Source organism: Epinephelus lanceolatus, chromosome 2 (assembly GCF_041903045.1).
Source record: "Epinephelus lanceolatus isolate andai-2023 chromosome 2, ASM4190304v1, whole genome shotgun sequence".
Taxonomy (NCBI): Eukaryota; Metazoa; Chordata; class Actinopteri; order Perciformes; family Serranidae; genus Epinephelus; species Epinephelus lanceolatus.
This window is the reverse complement of record NC_135735.1, coordinates 341,567-369,096: the sequence shown is the minus strand read 5'-3', so window position 1 is coordinate 369,096 and position 27,530 is coordinate 341,567. Positions and strand designations below refer to the sequence as shown.

The window sequence follows — 27,530 nt, the reverse complement described above, 5'->3', positions numbered from 1 at the left end:
GGACACGCAGAGACGGCGAGCATTAAGAGCTCGTTGGATGGTAGGGATAAACCGACCCGTCCAAAGTCTTTCCATCAGCTGGGAGTGGTGTACCTCGTAAAAATAGTCCGGCGTCTCTTCCAGACATTCGTGCTGACACTGACTCGGATGGTTGATTTGACACCCGTTGCAGATTTCCTTTCTGTACCAGGCCAAAACATACAGCAGCAGTTTACTCACTACGGCTCTCACCGTATTCAGAAATGCCGCAGACAGCACCGAGTCCATTTCATCGTGCATTCCTTTACAAGGAGGTCCGGTTCGCACGTCTGCGGCGGCGTCGCTGTCGGATGAATCAGGCGTTGTTGGAGTCGATGGAGGAGGACTAGGAGGAAAGCCCTGGGAGGGCTGCAGCGGCGGAGAAGGAGAGGCCCAACACCTCAGCGACGGTGGTGCCGAAGAAGGCCTGATAAGACCGGCCTCTGGCGATGAAGGAGCTGGTGAAGGCCTGATGAGGTTGGCCTCTGGCGTTGAAGGAGCTGATGAAGGCGGGAGAGACATGTTTTTCAGAGTCCGTCAGTCGTTTTTTAACTAGTCCGCCCCAGTCGTGTAGCTTTTTTAAACATATTGGTACGGAGGGAGGGAGAGAGGGAGGGGTTTTTGAAAAAAGGAGGAGTCTTGTAAAACAGCGTTTTTTTCACAAGCATAATGTCTCTAGAGCTCCGACTGCTGGCAAAGAGTTCCTTAATATTTTCCTCCATCATTTCCAACCAGTCTGTGAGAGGAATCAATCAATCAATCAATCAATCAATCAATCAATTTTATTTATAAAGCCCAATATCACAAATCACAATTTGCCTCACAGGGCTTTACAGCATACGACATCCCTCTGTCCTTAAGACCCTCACAGCTGATCAGGAAAAACTCCCCAAAAAACCCTTTAACGGGGAAAAAAAACGGTAGAAACCTCAGGAAGAGCAACTGAGGAGGGATCCCTCTTCCAGGACGGACAGACGTGCAATAGATGTCGTACAGAACAGATCAGCATAATAAATTAACAGTAATCCATATGACACAATGAGACAGAGAGAGAGAGAGAGAGAGAGAGACAGAGAGAGAGAGAGATGCAGGTAATGACAGTAGCTTACAACAACATTAATGAAAGTAATAATATTATAGTTATAGTTCTGGCTACTGTGGTACAATATGTTGAAAGTATGTATTAATATCTGACAGTATACATGTGTGACAATAGTCATATGTGTATAATAACAGTAGAAGTATGACTAATGACTAATGATGGCAGCAGCAGCAGGAGGCATCTGGAATGCGTAATGACGCCTGGAATACGCCACATTCAGAACTGAAATACTCCAAAACAAATTCGTCCGGGTGTTTGTCCTTCAGCGACACCTGACGGCTGGCTCGATAGAACCGTCTGCCTGAAGCCGAGCTTTTTGTCTCCCACACGGTGCTGGCCACAATTTTCTTCTTCTCTGTACCCGGCAGGCTTTCTTTCAGGCTGTGCGAGGAATTTGCTTCTCTCGTGTCTCTTGTCTCGGGCGCTCTAAGATCAGTCAATCCCACCATATTTAACACACTCCAGTCTATTGAGGTGAGTGTTGCTTGGGCCACAAGAGATCCAAAAGTTTCCCCTTTCTCCAACTGATAGAAACACACTTTGTTAGCTTTATAGTTGAACTTGTAACCCCACGCACCTCCGGCATCTAAACTCCATTCCTGCATAAGAGCGGAGGCCGGAGGCATCTGAATGCGTCCGATATGTCTGACACGCTTCTGGGGAGCTGGCCACGATTCACAAAAACTCGTCACAATGGTGCCGCAGATGACGTTTCTCTCATCATCGTACATCATTTTCCCTCCTCTTCCCGGCGTTTCTTTTTCATTCGCCGCAGCATTCTCGGAGGCATCCAACGCTCTCTTTACCATGTTTGTTTTCTCTTAGTTTATTGTTTTTTCTTGAATAAAAATCCCGAGTCTTTTCGCTCTCTTTTAAACACATTTGCTCAACGCAGCTTCTTAGAAGAGGGGGGTGGTGGGGGTCCGCCGCAGATCTCAACAATGATTGGTGTTTGGCTGAGATCTAATAGCATAATATTGACGGATCTCAACACACACACACACACACACACACACACACACACACACACACGGTCTCTTAGCTGACAGAAGGTTCCAGGCGGGGGGGCGGGAGTAGGTGAAAGGTCACCATCCATCATCTTCAAATTTGACAGAAAGTGTATTATTCATTCTCTCTAGGGTGCAACTTCGCCCGCCCCAACTGCATGGGCTCCTCTGGGGGCAGAACAGAGCTGGCAGGAGAGGGTGGCAAAGCAGAAGGTCTTGTCAGGCCGCCAGAGAGGAGCCATGCTACAAGGTCTGGATAATCGATGCTGAGTTCTCTCCCTGCATCTCTCCTTCAAGCGATTATCTATGCGAATCACTAGAGAAATTAACTCCTCGAGTGAGCCTGGCTCATCTCTGGAGGCTAGCTCATCCTTAAGATCGTCGGACAAGCTTCTCAAAAACACCCCCTTTAATTCTTGCTCCCCCCACCCGCTCTCTGAAGCTGCGATACGAAAATCAATGAGTTAAATCTTGAGAAAGGGAAAATAGGCGCTTAGCTGCCTCCTGGCCCTGAATAGGGTGATCAAAAACTCTGCGAAGTTCCTCAGAAAAACTAGAAAAAGAACTTAAAACAGGTGACTGCTGGTCCCAGATGGCTGTGGCCCATTTAGCGGCCTTACCCCGTAACAAATTAATGACATAAGCTATCCTGGCTCTATCAGTGGGATAACTAAAAGGCTGCTGGTCAAAAACTAAGGAGCAACGTAGCAAAAAACCCCTGCAGCTACCAATCTCCCCAGTGTAAGGCTCAGGAGGGGGAACATAGGGCTCTTTGGGGGAAGAGGGAGAGGGAGAGGTGGCTGAGGTGTTAGGAGGGGACAGTTGTACTCACAGTGGGAGTGGAGCCGGATGGCTGGGGAGGTAAGCGGGAGACGAGTTGCTCTGAGAGGTGGGAGACTTGAGCGCTGAGGTCCTGTAGAGAGTCCATGAGACCTTGCAACATGTCCTCATGCTGTCCGAGCCGAATTCCTTGTTTGGCGAGAGCTCTCCTGACGGGGTCTGAGTCTGCTGGGTCCATGTTTGGCCAGAGTATTCTGTGGTGGCAGCGAGGTTATGGACCCAAAATGCAGACAGACTGAGGGAAAAGGTTTAACAGTTTTATTGTGCCAGAATAATGCAGAGAACAAAGGAGATCCGGAGTCCAGGTGCAGAGTGGGATAACCAGGTGAGAGTGCTGGGCTGTGGGCTGCTGTGAGGCACGGAGGGAGACACTGGAAAAAAAAGGTAGGAGAACGAGGGTTAAACACTCAAAGAGCAAAAAACACAATCAAACTTGCAAGATTACTCAAATCACTGGAGGATCAGAGGAGCCGAGATACCACTGCATGCAGTCGCAAATACTCTGGCACTGAGGCTAGAGTCGGTGGCAGTCTTAAAGCCCGTTGATTGCAGATGACAATCAGGTGTGCGCACTCAGCCTCAGTGCAGGGCGGGGGAGGGGAGAAGCCTCTGGAGACAGGTAAACACAGCAGCACACAACCCACACAGGAAGTAGACTCGGAAATGTTCATAAAATAAAAGCCAAAAGTCCATGCTCACCACAGTTTATTTCCATATAAAACAAATCCTGAGCTGACAGAAAATAATTTAATGCGTCCATTTAAAACTCATCTATTTGTACTTTTTCTTTGTTTCTATCAAACATACTTAAACCGACAACCATTTATTTAATATTTATTCATCTATTTATCAGGTTTGATCTTTCACATTCACATTAAATCTGTAAATATACTCAGACTATCAAAGTTCATCAGGACGGATCAGAAACTGTCTTCAGATGCTCCAGAAAATAAGAATTCACACTGATAATAAAAAGGTTGTGCTGAGGAACATTTGTCTCTGAAACACATAACACACACATCAAATATAATAAATCATATTAAACATATAAAACATATAAAGTCAAACACATGTTAAACTCCTCACAGGTTCTGTGTTTCTGCTCAGACAGAAAAAATTCTGCTCTTTAGGCAAAATAAAGAAAAAAACCTGATATAATACTGGAATATAATTTTACATTTATCTCAGACTGTTTTATTATCAAAGATTAATTTTAATTAAATTATTAAAACTGTTGAATTTAAAAGAAAAACTGAAAACACAGTTTAGTTTTTTTCTACATTTCTAAAGTCTGTATTTTGTCCCTCTCTGAATGTGTCCTTCAGTTTCCTGTTCGGTGTCTCAGTCTGTCGTTAATAAACTCCCATAAACGAGTTCAGGTCATCCATAGATACAGTCAGCAGCCAATCACCTGCTGTCCTGTGATCATGTGACCGTCAGCCTCAGCTCTGCTTCCTGTTTCCACCTCAGTGTCCTGGTCATGTATCTGATGACGTCCCGCAGTCCCTCATATGTTGGTGGTGGAGTGTGTGGTGGAGAAGTTCTCCATGCGGAAACGAACCACCTTGCCCACTGGTGGCAGCGGGTACAGGAAGCGGCAGGCGAAGACCTGGTGGCAGGCCTTACGGAAGTTCTCAGACAGGAAAGCGTAGAGGATGGGGTTGACGCAGGAGTTTCCATAAGACAGGCAGTGGGAGACGATGCGAAAGGCGAAGGAGGCATCATTCAGGGGAAAGGTGCCGAACTCCACCCACATGGCGATGATGTGGTGAGGCATCCAGCAGATGGTGAAGGCGGTGATGACCAGGAGGACCGTCTGAGCCGTCTGCGGGAAAACAGAGAAGAGACATCAGTCTGAGTCCACAGGGCGGGTTAAAGGATGAGGGCGCTGTTTTAGATCAATATAAACCAGAAACATTTCTAAACACTCCAGAAAAATTCCTCAAACCTTCAGGGAATATTCTCCAGAGAAATGACCGGATCGATCTGATACGTGTTTCAAACTGTTGCTGTTCAACCAGCTTCACCTCAAACTGATGAAATATCTTGAACCATCATATCAAAGGTGAATAAACTCTGACAGAACGAGTCTCTGCAGCAGCTTCGGTCTTAGTGAAATAAAATCAAACCAAACATGATTTAGAGTTCATGATCTCTCACTGTTACACAGACATTAACTTTTATTCCTTCAGTTTCACTCAGGAAACAAATGAGATCTGTTCTGATGATGAAGTTTATAAACTTCCTCCGTCAGCCCTCCCCAGACACGACATCAGCGAACTCTGTGTGGCACTGATGTTCCGGTGTGAAGGTCATGACACAGCTGTTCATTAAACCTTCAGAAGTGACTTCAAATAAAAGTTTCGGAGTTCTTCAGGTCAGAAACATGTGTTTATGTATCTTTATACAAACAGATAAGTTGTGTTCAACAGCTCAGAAAGAAACACAGTAAAAATACACAAACTAAAAACTTGAAGCTTCATTGAGGTTATTCTGTCTGTCTTCACTGTGACTCATCTCCAGACTCACATCCCACTTTTACACCGTCACATTTCCACCCACGACTCTGGAGCGACTGTTGCAGTTATAAATACTGAGTCCAGATTTATAATTCATCTGTTTAAAAAGAGATTCTTCTTCCACACAAACAGCTCTGACGTCAGTCTGCAAACCTCCAGTCTGCACCACAACAAACCTCCCAGTCCTCCCAACGCTCTGCTCGTCTTACTGTGTTACTGTACAGACATGTTTTAAAACTGACCACAAAACCACCAACAAGAGACAGTTCAAAGATCGGGTTCACAGACTTGACAGTTGGAGCAGCTTCATCATCGTCACAACACATCACATCATGTCCTGCAACTTTGCCAGTCTTTATGTCGGGTATTTGTAAAGACTGAGAATACTAAATAGTGATAATAATCCTTGTCTGCCTAACATTCTGGTGTACAAAATGACATATGTTGCATCTTTAGTGGAACAAGTAATCAGCTACAGTCTTTTTGCAACTTTTTGAATTCTGTCTCTGAACATCTGAGGTTTACTATGCAGTTTGATTTGGAGAAGATTAATTTTCTTGACACATGGATCAATCGGAGAAATAACACATTGTACACTGACTTAAATACAAAACCTACTGATTGCAATAGTCTCTTAAGAGCTGACAGCTGTCACCCTCTTCCCTTGAAAAACAGTTTACCCTATAGTCAGTTTTGTAGGTTGAAACGCATTTGCAAAGATCCTTCTGATTTCTCTGAAAATATGGATATAATGAAAGGTAAATTTAAAGAGCGTGGTTACAAGGAGCTACAACTGGACTCTGCTGTTGAGAAAATAAATAAAATTTCTAGAGCTGACCTGTTTGAAGGTGCTAGAAATAAAAACAAAAAAGAAGTTCCTCTATTTATCACTATTTATTCCCGTTGTGCTGAAAGGTTCAAACCGATGTTGCATAAACACTGGCACATTTTAAAGTCTGATCCTCTTCTAACAAATGTCTTTAATGATCCTGCTAGAGTTGTCTTCTCAAGAGGTAGAAACCTGAGAGATGCACTAGTCCATTCAGACTTGCCTCCTCTAGAAATTTCGCCACAACGCACTCTTGCTCTTGTCACAGATGGTTACTATAGATGTGGTGGCTGTGCGCAATGCAACAGTACTTATAAATATAGAGATTTCAAACACCCTCATTCAGGTCAGAAGATCCCTATTAAAAGGTGTTATTTTTATTGTTTCTTGTCCTTGTGGCAAATATTATGTGGGTAAAACCAAGCGTGCACTTAAGATGTAAAAACATGACCTATCCTGTTGCAGCACACTTCATTGAGGCTGGACATCCTATATCTGCTCTGCGTTATATAGGGATTGAAAAAATATGTCTTCCTAGAAGAGGGAGTGATTTCAATACTCTTTTGTTGAAAAGAGAAGCTTTCTGGATCTACACATTAAATACTCTTGTTCCCAGTGGCCTTAATGTTGAGTTTGACCTTAAACTTTTTCTTTGACTCTAGACTGTCCTATGTCTTATAGGCATTGTGATGCATTTTCTAATCCTTTATCGTTAACTTCCTTTTATGTAGCCTAGATTGTTTTAAGTCCTTAAACATTTTTCCAAAATTCCTAAAATTTAACTTTTTTTTATTTCAATTATCTACCGTTACTATTGTAAGTAGATTTTTCCTAAATTTATTTTTTTCCTAAAAATTCTTTTTCTAAAATTATATTATAATTATTATTATTATTTATTTATTTAAGATTTTTTTTTTTTGGGTCATTTTGGCCTTTAATTGATAGGACAGACAAGTGTGAAAGGGGGAGAGAGAGAGGGAGTGACATGCAGCAAAGGGCCACAGGCTGGAGTCAAACCCAGGCCGCTGCGGCAACAGCCTTGTATGTGGGGCGTCTGCTTTACCACTAAGCCACGGACGCCCTAAATTGTATTCAAAATTTAACATTTTTCTACTTAATCATTTACAATTATGTTTCATATATTTAGATGTCTTATTTCAAAGTCCTAACAATTGTTTTGCAGTCTCTCCCTCCTATAGGAATTCATTTTTCAAGAAACAGGGGTACTCTGCTCTTTTCCATTTTAAGTGGTGTTGAAATGCATTATTCTTTTCCTGATCTGGCTGTGTTTAAGATAATGATACTTTTTATTGTCTACTACTTTTTGATAACTGAAAAGAATATAAGTGTTTTTGAATTGTACTTTTGAATTGTCTATATTCTGTCCTTTTTTTAGTCTTTAAGATTATACTTGAATGGAAATTGAGCTTTGATCATTTTGTGCTTTTTTCCTGTCTCATCTGTGTGGCAATTTGTGTTGATTGTCGGCTCCTCCCATGGCATGTGCCTGTAATTGAAGACACTCCCTCTCATCATAGAGCTCACCTGTGTGTCTTATAAAATGTTTGGTAGCTCAGTGTCTTGTAATACCCTGATGAAGACGGTCTAGTCGAAACGTTGGTACTTGAATAAAAGAAAACATTTTTGCATCAAGTCTTAGAGTGTGCGCCTGACATCTTTTTTCAAATTTGTATATTTTCGGCAATGGTCAGCACCTCTCCAACCCTGGTGTGCGCTCCTCCTCTCTTCACCTGTAAGTGTTGGCAAAACGTAACCAAATGTGTGTTGTTGCCACATTGCGGGGCAGCGTTTCATATGACACGCATCAAGTGCCGCCCAGAGCACAAACAGGACACATCACACTGCAGGGACACATCACACTGCAGGGACACATCATACTGCAGGGATACATCATACTGCAGGGACACATCACACTGCAGGGACACATCATACTGCAGGGACACATCACACTGCAGGGACACATCATACTGCAGGGACACATCACACTGCAGGGATACATCATACTGCAGGGACACATCACACTGCAGGGATACATCATACTGCAGGGACACATCATACTGCAGGGACACATCATACTGCAGGGATACATCATACTGCAGGGATACATCACACTGCAGGGATACATCATACTGCAGGGACACATCACACTGCAGGGACACATCACACTGCAGGGACACATCACACTGCAGGGATACATCATACTGCAGGGACACATCACACTGCAGGGACACATCACACTGCAGGGATACATCACACTGCAGGGATACATCACACTGCAGGGACACATCACACTGCAGGGACACATCACACTGCAGGGACACATCACACTGCAGGGATACATCATACTGCAGGGACACATCATACTGCAGGAACACATCACACTGCAGGGACACATCACACTGCAGGGATACATCACACTGCAGGGACACATCATACTGCAGGGACACATCACACTGCAGGAACACATCACACTGCAGGGACACATCACACTGCAGGGATACATCACACTGCAGGGACACATCATACTGCAGGGACACATCACACTGCAGGGATACATCATACTGCAGGGACACATCACACTGCAGGGACACATCACACTGCAGGGACACATCACACTGCAGAGATACATCATACTGCAGGGACACATCACACTGCAGGGACACATCACACTGCAGGGACACATCACACTGCAGGGACACATCATACTGCAGGGACACATCATACTGCAGGGACACATCATACTGCAGGAACACATCACACTGCAGGGACACATCATACTGCAGGAACACATCACACTGCAGGGACACATCACACTGCAGGGACACATCATACTGCAGGAACACATCACACTGCAGGGACACATCACACTGCAGGGACACATCACACTGCAGGGACACATCATACTGCAGGGACACATCACACTGCAGGGACACATCATACTGCAGGGACACATCACACTGCAGGGATACATCACACTGCAGGGACACATCATACTGCAGGGACACATCACACTGCAGGGATACATCACACTGCAGGGACACATCACACTGCAGGGATACATCACACTGCAGGGATACATCACACTGCAGGGACACATCATACTGCAGGGACACATCATACTGCAGGAACACATCACACTGCAGGGACACATCATACTGCAGGGACACATCACACTGCAGGGACACATCATACTGCAGGGACACATCACACTGCAGAGATACATCACACTGCAGGGACACATCACACTGCAGGGACACATCATACTGCAGGAACACATCATACTGCAGGGACACATCACACTGCAGGGACACATCATACTGCAGGGACACATCATACTGCAGGGACACATCACACTGCAGGGATACATCATACTGCAGGGATACATCATACTGCAGGGACACATCATACTGCAGGGACACATCACACTGCAGGGACACATCACACCGCAGGGACACATCACACTGCAGGAACACATCACACTGCAGGGACACATCACACTGCAGGGACACATCACACTGCAGGGACACATCACACTGCAGGGACACATCATACTGCAGGGACACATCACACTGCAGGGACACATCACACTGCAGGGACACATCATACTGCAGGGACACATCACACTGCAGGGACACATCACACTGCAGGGACACATCACACTGCAGGGACACATCACACTGCAGGGATACATCATACTGCAGGAACACATCACACTGCAGGGATACATCACACTGCAGGGATACATCACACTGCAGGGACACATCACACTGCAGGGACACATCATACTGCAGGAACACATCACACTGCAGGGACACATCACACTGCAGGGACACATCACACTGCAGGGACACATCACACTGCAGGAACACATCACACTGCAGGGACACATCACACTGCAGGGACACATCACACTGCAGGGATACATCACACTGCAGGGACACATCACACTGCAGGGACACATCACACTGCAGGGACACATCACACTGCAGGGACACATCACACTGCAGGGATACATCACACTGCAGGGACACATCACACTGCAGGGACACATCACACTGCAGGGACACATCACACTGCAGGGACACATCATACTGCAGGGATACATCACACTGCAGGGACACATCACACTGCAGGGATACATCATACTGCAGGGACACATCATACTGCAGGAACACATCACACTGCAGGGACACATCACACTGCAGGGACACATCACACTGCAGGGACACATCACACTGCAGGGACACATCATACTGCAGGGACACATCACACTGCAGGGACACATCACACTGCAGGGACACATCACACTGCAGGGATACATCATACTGCAGGAACACATCACACTGCAGGGACACATCACACTGCAGGGATACATCACACTGCAGGGACACATCATACTGCAGGGACACATCACACTGCAGAGATACATCACACTGCAGGGACACATCACACTGCAGGGATACATCATACTGCAGGGACACATCATACTGCAGGAACACATCACACTGCAGGGATACATCATACTGCAGGGACACATCATACTGCAGGAACACATCACACTGCAGAGATACATCACACTGCAGGGACACATCACACTGCAGGGATACATCACACTGCAGGGACACATCACACTGCAGGGACACATCACACTGCAGGGACACATCATACTGCAGGGACACATCACACTGCAGGGACACATCATACTGCAGGGACACATCACACTGCAGGGACACATCACACTGCAGGGACACATCACACTGCAGGGACACATCATACTGCAGGGACACATCACACTGCAGGGACACATCACACTGCAGGGATACATCATACTGCAGGAACACATCACACTGCAGGGACACATCATACTGCAGGGACACATCACACTGCAGGGACACATCACACTGCAGGGATACATCATACTGCAGGAACACATCACACTGCAGGAACACATCACACTGCAGAGATACATCATACTGCAGGAACACATCACACTGCAGGAACACATCACACTGCAGGGACACATCATACTGCAGGAACACATCACACTGTAGGGACACATCACACTGCAGGAACACATCACACTGCAGGGACACATCATACTGCAGGGACACATCACACTGCAGGGACACATCACACTGCAGGGACACATCACACTGCAGGAACACATCATACTGCAGGGATACATCATACTGCAGGAACACATCACACTGCAGGAACACATCACACTGCAGGGACACATCATACTGCAGGGACACATCATACTGCAGGAACACATCACACTGTAGGGACACATCACACTGCAGGGACACATCACACTGCAGGGATACATCATACTGCAGGGACACATCACACTGCAGGAACACATCACACTGCAGGGACACATCATACTGCAGGGACACATCATACTGCAGGAACACATCACACTGTAGGGACACATCACACTGCAGGGACACATCACACTGCAGGGATACATCATACTGCAGGGACACATCATACTGCAGGGATACATCACACTGCAGGGACACATCACACGGCAGGGACACATCACACTGCAGGGACACATCACACTGCAGGGACACATCACACTGCAGGGACACATCATACTGCAGGAACACATCACACTGCAGGGATACATCATACTGCAGGGATACATCACACTGCAGGGACACATCACACTGCAGGGACACATCACACTGCAGGGACACATCACACTGCAGGGATACATCACACTGCAGGAACACATCACACTGCAGGAACACATCACACTGCAGGGATACATCACACTGCAGGAACACATCACACTGCAGGGACACATCACACTGCAGGGATACATCACACTGCAGGAACACATCACACTGCAGGGACACATCATACTGCAGGGACACATCACACTGCAGGGATACATCACACTGCAGGGACACATCATACTGCAGGGACACATCACACGGCAGGGACACATCACACTGCAGGGACTCAACAAACGACCACACAAAGATATTACATTCACTAAAAGATCTGTGGACGTCTTCCATCACCGAACGTGTTCGTATCGACAGGTGTTAAGTCTCAGCCGTAACCTTCTGAGCCTCATAATGTTTTTACTCTGTATCTTGTTACTACAGGAAGTCGTTCTACTCTTGGACTGAACGCCATGTTTGGGAGAACTGTTTGAGCTCAGCCCAATGTTTGACATCATTAACCAGTTGGTAGCTGTGGCTCTGTCTGTGCTTCCTGTCTGTACTTCCTGTCCCAGGGAGCCATCATGATGAAATAATGGGTGTTTCTCAAAGTCAAGGATCCTTCCTTGGAAGGATCCTTGACTTTGAACAGTTTGTGACTGTGGAATAGTCTGTGGAACAGTCCTTCAGTGGGTCGATGACGTAGCGTCCTTCAAATTCGGCCATTTGAGGATCCTTCCTTGACTTTGAACAGTTTGTGACTGTGGAATAGTCTGTGGAACAGTCCTTCAGTGGGTCGATGACGTAGCGTCCTTCAAATTCGGCCATTTGAGGATCCTTCCTTGACTTTGAGAAACACCTAGTGACACCAACAGTCAGAGATGGACATGTTGAGGCTGCTGCACTCTGAGGCAGTTTGCAGGTGGGAGTCTTTCGCCCATCGGGGAGGATCTTCAGAGGCTGAAGTCGACCTTCAGACGAAGACGACAGACAGTTTGATGCAGGACAGACAGGACTCTGGGTCCAGGTCCCACAGGGGTTATACCAGGCTGCTGTCTCTGCTCAGTTTGACTGAGTTACAGATCATCAGAGACAACACAGGAGTTTTATTTCATCAATCACCTTCACTCGTACTGGGTGGAAACTAAAGTCTAGAAGAAACTCATCTTCAAGTTTCAAAACCAGAGAGTCCGTCCTCTTGTCCTCTCTCTATTCTGTCATAAACCTTTAAAGCTCAACATGGTTCAGTCCTTAGTTACACAGCTGAGCTTCTGATTCCCTGTGCGCCAAGTCAGGACCTGAGATCCTCGAGTCAAGGTTGCTGACTAAAGGTGAGCAGGATTTTACCATCGAGGCATTGAGGCTCTGGAATTCTCAGACTGGTTGGTACATGACCCGTTTTTAAATCATTGTTAAAAACACACTTTTATAGGAAAGTTTCTCTTTTAATGTCTGATTTATGACTTTTGTGTTTTATTTCCTTTTGTTCTGTTTTTGTCTCTGACCTCACTGTTTCTGAGGTCTTAACATTTTTTAATAATTGTCATGTTATTATCATCTTATTTCCATGCTCTTTAGAACCTTGTTAGGAAAGTGCTGTACAAATAAAGTTTAGAGCCTCAGAGGTCGTCTCAGCAGACCGAAAATGTGACGATCCACAGGAGAGCAGACATCAGTTTAGACGAGACGCTCATTCAGAGACGGAAGTGATGAAGCAGATTAAAAACAAAGAGCAGATTTAAAACGCTCCACTCTGAAGTTTCACCTTATTTCCTGTGCGAGGGCAGCAGCCGTCAGACGACTCATGCTCTGATCTGTACAGCCATCACATGGTGGAGCCGGACTCTCTGTCAGAGACGAGGATGCTGTCCAAGTTATTTGTCATGTTGGACATGTGTCCCGCCCACAACATGATGTTCTGGTCAAACACAGGACGACGTTCACAAACCGACTCATAATGCACCACAGGAAGTCATCAAACTTTTCCTCTCCTCCCTCAGAGAGTCATCAGACTGATTTATTTCACCTGTTAGCAGCTGAAAGTCTGTCTGTTATTTATTCTTTATGTCTTCTACTCGACTCCGATTCAGCTGCACACAGGAAACAACCACAGGTGAGTTTTAATGACACAAAGACAGAAGCCAGCAGGAAACTTAAGCGAGGAGCTGAACAAAAACCAAACCACAAACAATCTGAGAACAGAGGATCACAGAGGGAGCCCAACAAGAAGCATGGAGAAAAACAGATGGACGGACAGGTACAAACATATAAGTATATACTGAGAGCTCATCACAGAAACCAGACACAGTTGGAGGAGGAGACACTCCTGTCCTCAGATAGTACCTATCTAACCTCAAACACAGCTGTAAGACCTAATATAGTATATTTAGATTGCTTCTCCCCGATTTCTCTTCAAGAATTGACCGCAGTGATTTCTTCATCTAAATCATCAACGTGTCTCTTAGACCCCATCCCAACTAGGCTACTTAAGGAGGTCTTTCCTTTAGTTAACACTCATATATTAGATATGATCAATATATCCTTATTAACAGGCTATGTACCACAGTCTTTTAAGGTAGCTGTAATTAAACCTCTCCTAAAAAAGCCCACCCTGGATCCAGAGGTGTTAGCCAACTATAGACCAATATCTAATCTTCCCTTTATGTCAAAGATCCTTGAGAAAGTAGTCACAGACCAGCTGTGTGATTTTCTCCATGATAATAATTTATTTGAGGAATTTCAGTCAGGATTTAGAGCGCATCATAGCACTGAGACAGCTCTAGTTAAAATTACAAATGACCTTCTGATTGCTTCAGACAAAGGACTTGTCTCTGTACTTGTTTTATTAGATTTTAGTGCGGCGTTTGACACAATTGACCATCAAATTCTACTGCAGAGACTGGATCACTTAATTGGCCTAAAAGGTTCAGCACTAAGCTGGTTTAAATCTTATTTATCTGATCGTTTTCAGGTTGTTGACGTTCATAATGAATCATCCTTACATACCAAAGTTTGTTTTGGAGTTCCGCAAGGTTCTGTGCTCGGACCAATCCTATTTACTCTATATATGCTTCCTTTAGGTAACATCATTAGAAATCACTCTGTAAATTTGCATTGTTATGCGGATGATACTCAGTTGTATTTATCGATGAAGCCAGAAGAAAGTAATCAATTAACTAAACTCCATAACTGCCTTAAAGACATAAAAACTTGGATGAGCACCAATTTCCTGATGTTAAATTCAGACAAAACTGAAGTTACTGTTCTTGGCCCCAAACAACTCAGAGACTCTTTATCTGATGACATAGTTTCTCTAGATGGCATTGCTCTGGCCTCTAGCACTACCGTAAGAAACCTCGGAGTAATATTTGATCAAGATTTGTCTTTTAATTCTCATTTAAAACAAACCTCACGGACTGCATTTTTTCATCTGCGTAATATTGCGAAAATTAGGCCTATCCTGACCCGAAAAGATGCAGAAAAATTGGTCCACGCTTTTGTTACCTCTAGGCTGGATTACTGTAACTCTCTATTATCAGGTAGCTCTAGTAAGTCCTTAAAAACTCTCCAGCTAATTCAGAATGCAGCAGCACGTGTACTAACAGGAACTAAGAAACGAGATCATATTTCTCCTGTTTTAGCTTCTCTGCACTGGCTCCCTGTAAAATCCAGAATTGAATTTAAAATCCTACTGTTAACTTATAAAGCTCTAAATGGTCAAGCTCCGTCATATCTTAGAGAGCTCATAGTGCCATATTATCCCACCAGAACACTGCGCTCTGAGAACGCAGGGTTACTCGTGGTCCCTAAAGTCTCCAAAAGTAGATCAGGAGCCAGAGCCTTCAGCTATCAGGCTCCTCTCCTGTGGAATCATCTTCCTGTTACGGTCCGGGAGGCAGACACCGTCTCCACATTTAAGACTAGACTTAAGACCTTCCTCTTTGATAAAGCTTATAGTTAGGGCTGGCTCAGGCTTGCCCTGTACCAGCCCCTAGTTAGGCTGACTTAGGCCTAGTCTGCCAGAGGACCCCCCTATAATACACCGGGCACCTTCTCTCCTTCTCTCTCTCTCTCTCTCTCTCTCTCTCGTATTCTATTACTGCATCTTGCTAACTCGGCCATTCTGGATGTCACTAACTCGGCTTCTTCTCCGGAGCCTTTGTGCTCCACTGTCTCTCAGATTAACTCATATCACAGCGGTGCCTGGACAGCGTGACGTGTGTGGTTGTGCTGCTGCCGTGGTCCTGCCAGATGCCTCCTGCTGCTGCTGCCATCATTAGTCATTAGTCATACTTCTACTGTTATTATACACATATGACTATTGTCACACATGTATACTGCCAGATATTAATACATACTTTCAACATATTGTACCACAGTAGCCAGAACTATAACTATAATATTATTACTTTCATTAATGTTGTTGTAACCTACTGTCATTACCTGCATCTCTCTCTCTGTCTCTGTCTCTGTCTCTCTCTGTCTCTCTCTCTCTCTCTCTCTGTCTCATTGTGTCATGCGGATTACTGTTAATTTATCATGTTGATCTGTTCTGTACGACATCTATTGCACGTCTGTCCGTCCTGGAAGAGGGATCCCTCCTCAGTTGCTCTTCCTGAGGTTTCTACCGTTTTTTCCCCGTTAAAGGGTTTTTTTGGGGAGTTTTTCCTGATCAGCTGTGAGGGTCATAAGGACAGAGGGATGTCGTATGCTGTAAAGCCCTGTGAGGCAAATTGTGATTTGTGATATTGGGCTTTATAAATAAAATTGATTGATTGATTGATTGATTGACTCGAGGAGACGAGGAGGGGGAGGGAGGGAGCAGCAGGGCGGAGCCAACAAGACGAACACCAGACAGGTGTGCAGGTAAAACTGTGGAACAGGGACAAATCAACGAGACAGAAGGTTGAGGTTACAATGAACAAGGTCAAACACTGCTGGAGAAATGACACACATTGTTTTATACAACCTGTCACCTTGACTCTGATTTATGAGACATGAATTAGTTTAAAGAGAAAATACAGATGGAAACATCAGGATTGAAACTATGAAGGATAAAAATGACTTAACTGTGAATAAACTAATAAACATGTTCGTCTCAGGACTCAGACAGAATCTAAGATACCTGTCAGAATCAACACTGGTGACCTCACAACAAGCCCTCTGTATAAGGACCTGGGGTCATATTCACAAAGCTTCCTCGTGCTAGGAGTCGCTCCTAGTGACGAAATTCTAAGAAGGTTCTTAGAATTGTGACGTTTTCTTAGAAATTCCCCTTAAAGTTAAGACTTAAAGTTAAGACTTAAAGTTATGACTAAAAGTTAAGACGAGGTCCTTGTAAAGATAAAAGTTATTCACAGAGCGTCTCAGACCTGATAAGAGGAGACAAAGTGTTGGGAGCAGGAGGAGGAGTTTAAGCGTTTCTGAATCAGAGGAGAAAATGGTGGAAACACAGAGAGGTCAGAGAAACGGTCTCTAAACACAAAATGACAGTGAGTCAATGAAACGCTACAGATGAGATGGTGCAGGGAGGATATGTGTGGTTGATGTCATACACACACATTTCCCAGCTGACCAAATAACGCTATAACACCAGAAATAAAATGATCACAATATTAAGATATTTGAAAAACTGTAAAAACCCGTCAGAGCAGCAGTGATGAGTTGAGTCTGTCTCAACCTTCATCAGCAGTGACCTCACTGACACTGACACTGACACTGTCAAGCTCATATTGTGATGCAGTTCATCTCATGTCCACTGGGTGTCCTCACCATACAGGCTCGTGTCTGTGACAACCAATCACACCTGTTAAAAGAAAGCATCACACCTAACAACAGGGTCGACCACACCTCCTCACTGAGGTCACAGTTTCTGTCTCTTCCTCGCTCAGAGTCGCTCTGAGAACTTTCCTAAATCTCTCCTGAGCTCAGACTCCTTCGTTCAGAGCTCTGAGAGAGTTCTCAGGATGTTTGTGAGTACGACTCCTGGTGTGAATAACACTGTGACGGTGAACTTTATCTGAACACTGGACATCTGAGACAGATATACGGACAGACAGATAGACAGACAGGCAGATGGAAGATGGACAGACAGACAGTCGAACAGATGGACAGAGACAGATGAACAGATGGGCAGATAGAGAGACAGATGAACAAATGGACAGAGAGACAGATGAACAGATGGGCAGACAGACAGACAGACAGACAGATCCAGAAAGGTTGCAGACTCTCTGTGTGAACAGGTTTAACTGCAGCTGAGGGATGATGAGACATGACAGGACAGGAGGTGGACGACGGTCCGTCCACTTCAGATGTACAAACAGAGCTGAGACACTCGTGCTGCGTTCACTGACACCACTTCAGACATTCAGAACTTATGTTAAACAAAAGAAGCTGTTTCCTGTCAGGTGAGGACGGCATCACAGGGTCATGAACTCAGACTGTGACACTTCCTGCAGCATGAAAACGTGTGTTCCTCCCACTGTGGGACGTCTCTTTATCTGCTGTCATGTCTCAGAGCGTCTCAGTGACAGCACTTTAAAAATACATGAGATTCTTGACAGGGATTTTATAATAATACGAGTGATCAGATGCTGCTGATAGACGCAACTCTGCTTCTTTAAGAAAAACTGCTGACTCACTGTGATAGATTACTGTTACTGATCAAAGACACATTAGAGTTATTGATTGTTCTGATGATGTCATCACATCATGTTCACCATGATGATGTCACACATCAATTAATGTTCCTGAGCAGGTAGAAGACAGAGTACTTGAGCAGGTAGAGGACAGCGTACCTGTGCAGGTAGAGTACCGAGTACCTGAGCAGGTAGAGGACAGAGTACCTGAGCAGGTAGAGGACAGCGTACCTGAGCAGGTAGAAGACAGAGTACTTGAGCAGGTAGAGGACAGCGTACCTGTGCAGGTAGAGTACCGAGTACCTGAGCAGGTAGAGGACAGAGTACCTGAGCAGGTAGAGGACAGCGTACCTGAGCAGGTAGAGTACAGAGTACCTGAGCAGGTAGAGTACAGTGTACCTGAGCAGGTAGAGGACAGAGTACCTGAGCAGGTAGAGGACAGCGTACCTGAGCAGGTAGAGTACAGAGTACCTGAGCAGGTAGAGGACAGAGTACCTGAGCAGGTAGAGGACAGTGTACCTGAGCAGGTAGAGGACAGCGTACCTGAGCAGGTAGAGGACAGTGTACCTGAGCAGGTAGAGGACAGCGTACCTGAGCAGATAGAGGACAGTGTACCTGAGCAGGTAGAGGACAGAGTACCTGAGCAGATAGAGGACAGAGTACCTGAGCAGGTAGAGTACAGAGTACCTGAGCAGGTAGAGGACAGCGTACCTGAGCAGGTAGAGGACAGTGTACCTGAGCAGATAGAGGACAGAGTACCTGAGCAGGTAGAGGACAGCGTACCTGAGCAGGTAGAGGACAGTGTACCCGAGCAGGTAGAGGACAGAGTACCTGAGCAGGTAGAGGACAGTGTACCTGAGCAGGTAGAGGACAGAGTACCTGAGCAGGTAGAGTACAGTGTACCTGAGCAGATAGAGGACAGTGTACCCGAGCAGGTAGAGGACAGAGTACCCGAGCAGGTAGAGTACAGAGTACCTGAGCAGCTAGAGGACAGCGTACCTGAGCAGGTAGAGGACAGAGTACCTGAGCAGGTAGAGGAAAGAGTACCTGAGCAGGTAGAGAACAGAGTACCCGAGCAGGTAGAGTACAGAGTACCTGAGCAGGTAGAGGACAGTGTACCCGAGCAGGTAGAGGACAGAGTACCTGAGCAGGTAGAGGACAGAGTACCCGAGCAGGTAGAGTACAGAGTACCTGAGCAGGTAGAGGACAGTGTACCCGAGCAGGTAGAGGACAGAGTACCTGAGCAGGTAGAGGACAGTGTACCCGAGCAGGTAGAGGACAGAGTACCTGAGCAGGTAGAGGACAGAGTACCTGAGCAGCTAGAGGACAGCGTACCTGAGCAGGTAGAGGACAGAGTACCTGAGCAGGTAGAGGACAGTGTACCCGAGCAGGTAGAGTACAGAGTACCTGAGCAGGTAGAGGAAAGAGTACCTGAGCAGGTAGAGGACAGTGTACCTGAGCAGGTAGAGGACAGAGTACCCGAGCAGGTAGAGTACAGAGTACCTGAGCAGGTAGAGGAAAGAGTACCTGAGCAGGTAGAGGACAGAGTACCTGAGCAGGTAGAGGACAGAGTACCCGAGCAGGTAGAGGAAAGAGTACCTGAGCAGGTAGAGGACAGAGTACCTGAGCAGGTAGAGGACAGAGTACCCGAGCAGGTAGAGGACAGCGTACCTGAGCAGGTAGAGGACAGAGTACCTGAGCAGGTAGAGGAAAGAGTACCTGAGCAGGTAGAGAACAGAGTACCCGAGCAGGTAGAGTACAGAGTACCTGAGCAGGTAGAGGACAGTGTACCCGAGCAGGTAGAGGACAGAGTACCTGAGCAGGTAGAGGACAGAGTACCCGAGCAGGTAGAGTACAGAGTACCTGAGCAGGTAGAGGACAGTGTACCCGAGCAGGTAGAGGACAGAGTACCTGAGCAGGTAGAGGACAGTGTACCCGAGCAGGTAGAGGACAGAGTACCTGAGCAGGTAGAGGACAGAGTACCTGAGCAGCTAGAGGACAGCGTACCTGAGCAGGTAGAGGACAGAGTACCTGAGCAGGTAGAGGACAGTGTACCCGAGCAGGTAGAGTACAGAGTACCTGAGCAGGTAGAGGAAAGAGTACCTGAGCAGGTAGAGGACAGTGTACCTGAGCAGGTAGAGGACAGAGTACCCGAGCAGGTAGAGTACAGAGTACCTGAGCAGGTAGAGGAAAGAGTACCTGAGCAGGTAGAGGACAGAGTACCTGAGCAGGTAGAGGACAGAGTACCCGAGCAGGTAGAGGAAAGAGTACCTGAGCAGGTAGAGGACAGAGTACCTGAGCAGGTAGAGGACAGAGTACCCGAGCAGGTAGAGGACAGAGTACCTGAGCAGGTAGAGGACAGAGTACCTGAGCAGGTAGAGGACAGAGTACCCGAGCAGGTAGAGTACAGAGTACCTGAGCAGGTAGAGGAAAGAGTACCTGAGCAGGTAGAGGACAGTGTACCTGAGCAGGTAGAGGACAGAGTACCCGAGCAGGTAGAGGAAAGAGTACCTGAGCAGGTAGAGGACAGTGTACCTGAGCAGGTAGAGGACAGCGTACCTGAGCAGGTAGAGGACAGTGTACCTGAGCAGGTAGAGGACAGAGTACCCGAGCAGGTAGAGTACAGAGTACCTGAGCAGGTAGAGGACAGAGTACCTGAGCAGGTAGAGGACAGCGTACCTGAGCAGGTAGAGGAAAGAGTACCTGAGCAGGTAGAGTACAGAGTACCTGAGCAGGTAGAGGACAGAGTACCTGAGCAGGTAGAGGAAAGAGTACCTGAGCAGGTAGAGGACAGTGTACCTGAGCAGGTAGAGGACAGCGTACCTGAGCAGGTAGAGGACAGTGTACCTGAGCAGGTAGAGGACAGAGTACCCGAGCAGGTAGAGTACAGAGTACCTGAGCAGGTAGAGGAAAGAGTACCTGAGCAGGTAGAGGACAGCGTACCTGAGCAGGTAGAGGACAGAGTACCCGAGCAGGTAGAGTACAGAGTACCTGAGCAGGTAGAGGAAAGAGTACCTGAGCAGGTAGAGGACAGCGTACCTGAGCAGGTAGAGGAAAGAGTACCTGAGCAGGTAGAGTACAGAGTACCTGAGCAGGTAGAGGACAGAGTACCTGAGCAGGTAGAGTACATATGAGCAGGTAGAGGACAGAGTACCTGAGCAGGTAGAGGACAGAGTACCTGAGCAGGTAAATGACAGCGTACCTGAGCAGGTAGAGTACAGAGTACCTGAGCAGGTAGAGTACACATGAGCAGGTAGAGTACAGAGTACCTGAGCAGGTAAAGTACAGTGTACTTGAGCAGGTAGAGGACAGAGTACCTGAGCAGGTAGAGTACAGAGTACCTGAGCAGGTAGAGGACAGAGTACCTGAGCAGGTAGAGTACAGTGTACTTGAGCAGGTAGAGGACAGAGTAGCTGAGCAGGTAGAGGACAGAGTACCTGAGCAGGTAGAGTACAGAGTACCTGAGCAGGTAGAGGACAGAGTACCTGAGCAGGTAAAGTACAGTGTACTTGAGCAGGTAGAGGACAGAGTAGCTGAGCAGGTAGAGGACAGAGTACCTGAGCAGGTAGAGTACAGAGTACCTGAGCAGGTAGAGTACAGAGTACCTGAGCAGGTAGAGGACAGAGTACCTGAGCAGGTAGAGGACAGAGTACCTGAGCAGGTAGAGTACAGAGTACCTGAGCAGGTAGAGGACAGAGTACCTGAGCAGGTAGAGGACAGCGTACCTGAGCAGGTAGAGGACAGAGTACCTGAGCAGGTAGAGGACAGAGTACCTGAGCAGTTACTCATTATGAAGATGATTAACTGTTTTCAGGTTTAAATATTAAAAAAAAGAGTTATTTGATCTGACTGGACTCTGGTCTCTGACCTTCATCAGTTTGTTTTATTTGGCTGATAAATAAAAAGCCATAAAATCCTTCATCAGGAAAATTAATAACTTCACAGGTTAATAAAAACATTTCCTCCTCATGTCGATAAAATCACCCTGTCACCAGGTGACAGCATGAACATGACGACAGAGCAGTACAGTTATTAGAGTATCACAGTGTATGTTGTCTCCACAGAGCGTCCCTGCTGAACTCTCATCTGTCTCTGAGGGAATCTCCTCTATTCTTAGTCATGCTGTCTAAATATTTACCCAGCAGCCTTTGTTCCTGCTGCACTGACCCGAGGAGCTGCTGTAAACCGTCTGCTGCTGACTGATCTGTGATCTGCTGTTACTGCACGTCTGCACTCGGTCAACCAGGGTGGCCTCCAGTGCTGTCACAGACTCACCTGAGAAAGCTCACCTGCTGCCCCACAGACCTGACATCCACAGTACTACCACTCATCCAGGTCCTACCTCCAGAGTACCATCACTAACTGCAGCACCATCTGCAGAACTCCTCCATCTTTACTGTCTCTGTGTCTCAGGAGCTACATTTGATGGACAGAAGAAGAGCTGGAGGACTTCCTGTTTCTCTCACAGTCAAAATTTAATTAAACATTAATAAATGTTCTCAGAGATGTGATGATGATGATGATGATGATGGGTGTTTCCTGTGAACAGCAGCTGTCTAATCAGTAACTTCATCAATCAGCAGGACCATAACGACCCACTGACAGTCACAGTCCACACCTTCATCATCACCATCATCACCATCATCATCATCACCATCATCATTATGGGGTCAGATCAGTCTCACAATGAATGAACTCACACAGGGTTTTTCACTAATGCACACGCTCTGGTTCACAATTATTATTTTGAGGCACACTTGTAATATCAATTCACAGATCATGTGAATCGCTGAATGTGCATTTACAAACTGCTTCTCATTTGTGAACCTCTCTACATTTGTGAGAGAAATCTGTATGGTGAATTTTGAGACTCCCCTGACGTTGCAGGTCAACGAACATCACCATTACCATCTCCTTACATAGGCTGTATTCATAGTTTATGTTCATTCAAACATGTCACTTGGCGAAGCAGAACACTTCAACTCATTAGAATTCAATAACATTGCATGATTTACAAAGAGGTGATAATAAGATAAATGTGTTACTTAAAGGTTGAGATTGATCCATGTCTCTTCCACCATTTCAGTCTAGCGCGTCTTGTCTGAACACTGCAAACAGAAGCTCAGTAGCTCTGTGATTGGTTTAAAAGTGTGGAGAAATTGAAAGGAGCCATACGATTGGCTGAAAGCAAACACACCTGATTAACTGATGAATCTGTCAATCAGAATCATAAATTTGATTGACAGATTTATCAGCCAATGGTGACATTCGTTGACCTGCAACGTCAGGGGAGTCTCAAAATTCACCACACAGATTTCTCTCACAAATGTAGAGAGGTTCACAAATGAGAAGCAGTTTGTAAATGCACGTTCAGCGATTCACATGATCTGTGAATTTATATTATATTAATTTATATTTATATTAAGTGTGCCTCAAAATAATATTTGCAAAGCAGAGCATGTGCATTTGTGAAAAACCCTGCATGAGTTCATTCATTATGAGACTGATCTGACCCCATACACCATCATTACCATCACCATCATCGTCATCTGTGACGGTGTTCTGACTGAGATTAATAAACATGTTTGTTTACAGTCAGAAAACAAAGACAAAAAAAAACAGTATTAATATTAAATTATTTCAGTAAACAGAGACGTTAGATAAAAAGGTGACACCATGTGTAAACACACCGACTAAGTTAATGAAAAAGTAAATAATATATAATAAATAAATAACAAAAAAAAAAACTACCACACTAACTTGCAGGGCCGTTTCAACACACAACAGTTCTTCAGACACTTAGTCTGTGAGGTGTCCTGGTTCTGACTCGTGTTTCTGGTCCCTTTCTGCAGATCCACAGGTCTCACATGAGACAGGCAAAAGTTTAATGAGGTTCATTGAGAATCCAAAAACAGGAAAACAAAACAACAGGCCAACTCCTCCCAAAATAACACCTCATACAGTCCACTGCTGACTCACGTCCTCACTCTATATATTCTCACCGTAATCTCGTTATTAAACTTATGATGATCCAAATCAACACAAACTTCATGTCATCTTTACACAGGAAGCTGTCAACAGTCTCTGTCACGGGCACTAAACCACCTGACAGCAGCACACCTGGTGTAAATGACTGGTGCCTGTATTCAAAAGTGAATCTAAAGATAACTTCAGTACAGTCCACGACCACACACTGTTCACATTATACAGAAACTTAAATATCATCAGAACACACGTGTTCTTACTAAATATTAATATGTGGTTTTTACAGAACTAAATGAATAAATAAAAACAAAATAAACAGGCTGCACCTGTACAGGTCAATCAATCAATCAATGAATCAATCAATTTTATTTATAAAGCCCAATATCACAAATCACAATTTGCCTCACAGGGCTTTACAACATACGACATCCCTCTGTCCTTATGACCCTCACAATCCTCTCCAGGCGCCTGACCGGACAGAGCTCTTTAACACTACAAGTCACATTCGCACACTCACACACTCACACACACATGCACACACATGCACACACTCACACACACTCACTGGTGATCGAGGCTGCTGTACAAGGTGCCACCTGCTCCTCAGTAACCATTCACACACACTCACTCACACGCTAATGATCAGACAAGAGGAGCAGTTTGGGATTCAGTATCTGCCAAAGGACACTTCAACATGCACACTGGAGGAGCCGAGGATCGAACCCGCTGTACCTCTGAGCCACAGTGGCTCCACACACAACACTTGAACTAACACATTAACTAACCAACCGGCCCCTGAGGTCAGAGACCCCGAGGCCCCTGACAGACAGATGCTGACCCTCAGTGTGTTGTGTGTGTGTGTGTGTGTGTGTGTGTGTGTGTGTGTGTGTAGAGAAGCAGCTGCTGCTCATTACAGACTGATTACAGCTCATCATCACAGTCAGAGAGATCGTTACACCCTGAAGCTTCACAGCTCATCATCATCGTCATCATCATCATCACTGCAGCAGAGAGGAAGAGGACGACTGTACCTTTCTCTTGGAGCGCTCAGACTTCTTGGACATGTTCTTCATCTTTTTATGGAGGTGAAACAGAACCTGAAACACACAGTGATCAGATCTGATCATAACTGACTGTAACAGGTCACAGAGTCAGTGACTGAGAATATCTGATGATGACATAATATCTGATGATGACATAATATCTGATGATGACATAATATCTGATGATATCGGCACTGATCAGTTCTGTATAAAATCTATAATAAAATATCACTGAGCTCTTTCAGTGAGTAGACACGTTTTGTTTCTCTGTGACTCAGTTTAATCTGAACTTTAACATCTCAGTGGAAGTTTTATTTTGAAACTTGGGTGCCAACACTTCTGAGTGTGGGCGCGCGTGCCGCGGGTTTTTACGCACGGTGTTTATGATCGTGTGGCTCTGTGTGCGCCCTTTGGTCCCTGCGCTGTGACACGGATCAGTGTTTTACAGCAGGTGGCAGGCAGACAGACTCTGTCCCGGGACATGAGGCCTGTGTGAACGGACCTTGGTGTAGCAGCAGCTGATGAGCAGCAGCGGCAGCAGGTATCCGATCAGCAGGATGGTCACCCTGTAGGTGTGTCTGGAGGCTCCGGACCACTCCTCCCAGCAGAAGGTGCTGTTCGGGGCGCTGGGGTGACTGGTGAGGACCTGGTGCTGGGCCACCGGCACGGAGCACACCAGAGACAGGGTCCAGATGACGCACACCCCGGCCAGCGCGTTCCTGCGGCTCCTGACGCACGATGCGCTCTTGGAGCGCACCACGGCGATGTATCGGTCCACGGACATGGCCACGAGCGTGAAGATGCTCACGAGCATGCTGACAGTGGAGAAGTAGTGTCCGAAGGTGCAGAGGAAGGCTCCGAACACCCACTGAGGCAGGGAGTAGATGGTGGCCTGGAAGGGGACGCAGAAGAGGAGGAAGCTGAGGTCCGCCACGCTCAGGTTCAGGATGAAGATGTTGGTGGGGCTGCCGGGGCGCCCCCCCCCCCTTCCTCCTCCCCCACCGCGGCTGTACTTCACCTTCCCAACCACCACCATCACCAGAGAGTTCCCCACCACCCCCACCACGAAGATCAAGCCGAACACCACCGGCACGATCACCGACTCCGGTCCGGACCCGCCGCCCGCCGCCGGAACAGACCCGTTAGAGTCCGGGCGCTGAGCCCAGCCGGAGGACGCGTTTCCCGGCTGCAGCATGTCGGAGCTCCGCTCCGGAGGTGAGGTTAGAGCAGAAAGTGGAGGAGCTGAAGGAGACACAGCGGGTCCATGATCCAGAGTCCGGACTCCACAGAGAGCTGGAGACACACGGCACGCGCACACCAACACCGTGACCTGTTTCCTGTCAGAGGATTTCAAAGTAAAACCACTTAATAAACTCTCAGGATTGAAAGGGTTAAAAAACTTCTGCGTTCATCAAAGGATTAAAATCTATGTTGTTCCTAAATTTAAACTTTAACAACAGAAACAACTGAAAGATTATAAAAACTGATTAATAATCAATCAATCAATTTTATTTATTTATAAAGCCCAATATTTGCCTCACAGGGCTTTACAGCATACGACATCCCTCTGTCCTTAGGACCCTCACAGCTGATCAGGAAAACAATGGTAGAAAGCTGAGGAAGAGCAACTGAGGAGGGATAACTCTTGTTTTCAAAAATAAGACATCATGTTATGATCAGGTCACAGTCTGAAGATATTTTAATCTGAAACAGTCATCAGCCTCTGATCAGAACAGCAGGATGGGGCTTTATTTATTTACTTATTCATGCTTTTAATCTGAAAGACAACATTCATGTTAGATATAGAATGTGAGGAGCTGCTGATCTGAGGTCAGCTCTGCCTCTGGTCC

The 27,530-nt window shown here is 46.1% G+C and overlaps 1 protein-coding gene across 1 annotated transcript; it reads right to left on the bottom strand.

Moving 5' to 3' along the window:
- Positions 1–3,655: 3,655 nt before the first annotated feature.
- Positions 3,656–27,023, bottom strand: galr1b (galanin receptor 1b). The gene is made up of 3 exons (XM_033623281.2): positions 26,183–27,023; positions 25,669–25,734; positions 3,656–4,792 (listed from the first exon to the last, which is right to left on the bottom strand). Exons 1-3 carry the CDS (start codon positions 26,873–26,875, stop codon positions 4,475–4,477), a joined length of 1,077 nt encoding a protein of 358 aa, XP_033479172.1. The 5' UTR covers positions 26,876–27,023; the 3' UTR covers positions 3,656–4,474.
- Positions 27,024–27,530: the final 507 nt, after the last annotated feature.

Excerpts from the sequence above, each read along its gene's own strand:
- galr1b (XM_033623281.2), bottom strand. The coding sequence starts at position 26,875 with ATGCTGCAGCCGGGAAACGCGTCCTCCGGCTGGGCTCAGCGCCCGGAC. Across the intron at positions 25,735-26,182 it reads TCAGCTGCTGCTACACCAAG|GTTCTGTTTCACCTCCATAA; the intron begins GTCCGTTCACAC and ends TGTGTGTTTCAG. Across the intron at positions 4,793-25,668 it reads CTGAGCGCTCCAAGAGAAAG|ACGGCTCAGACGGTCCTCCT; the intron begins GTACAGTCGTCC and ends GTTTTCCCGCAG.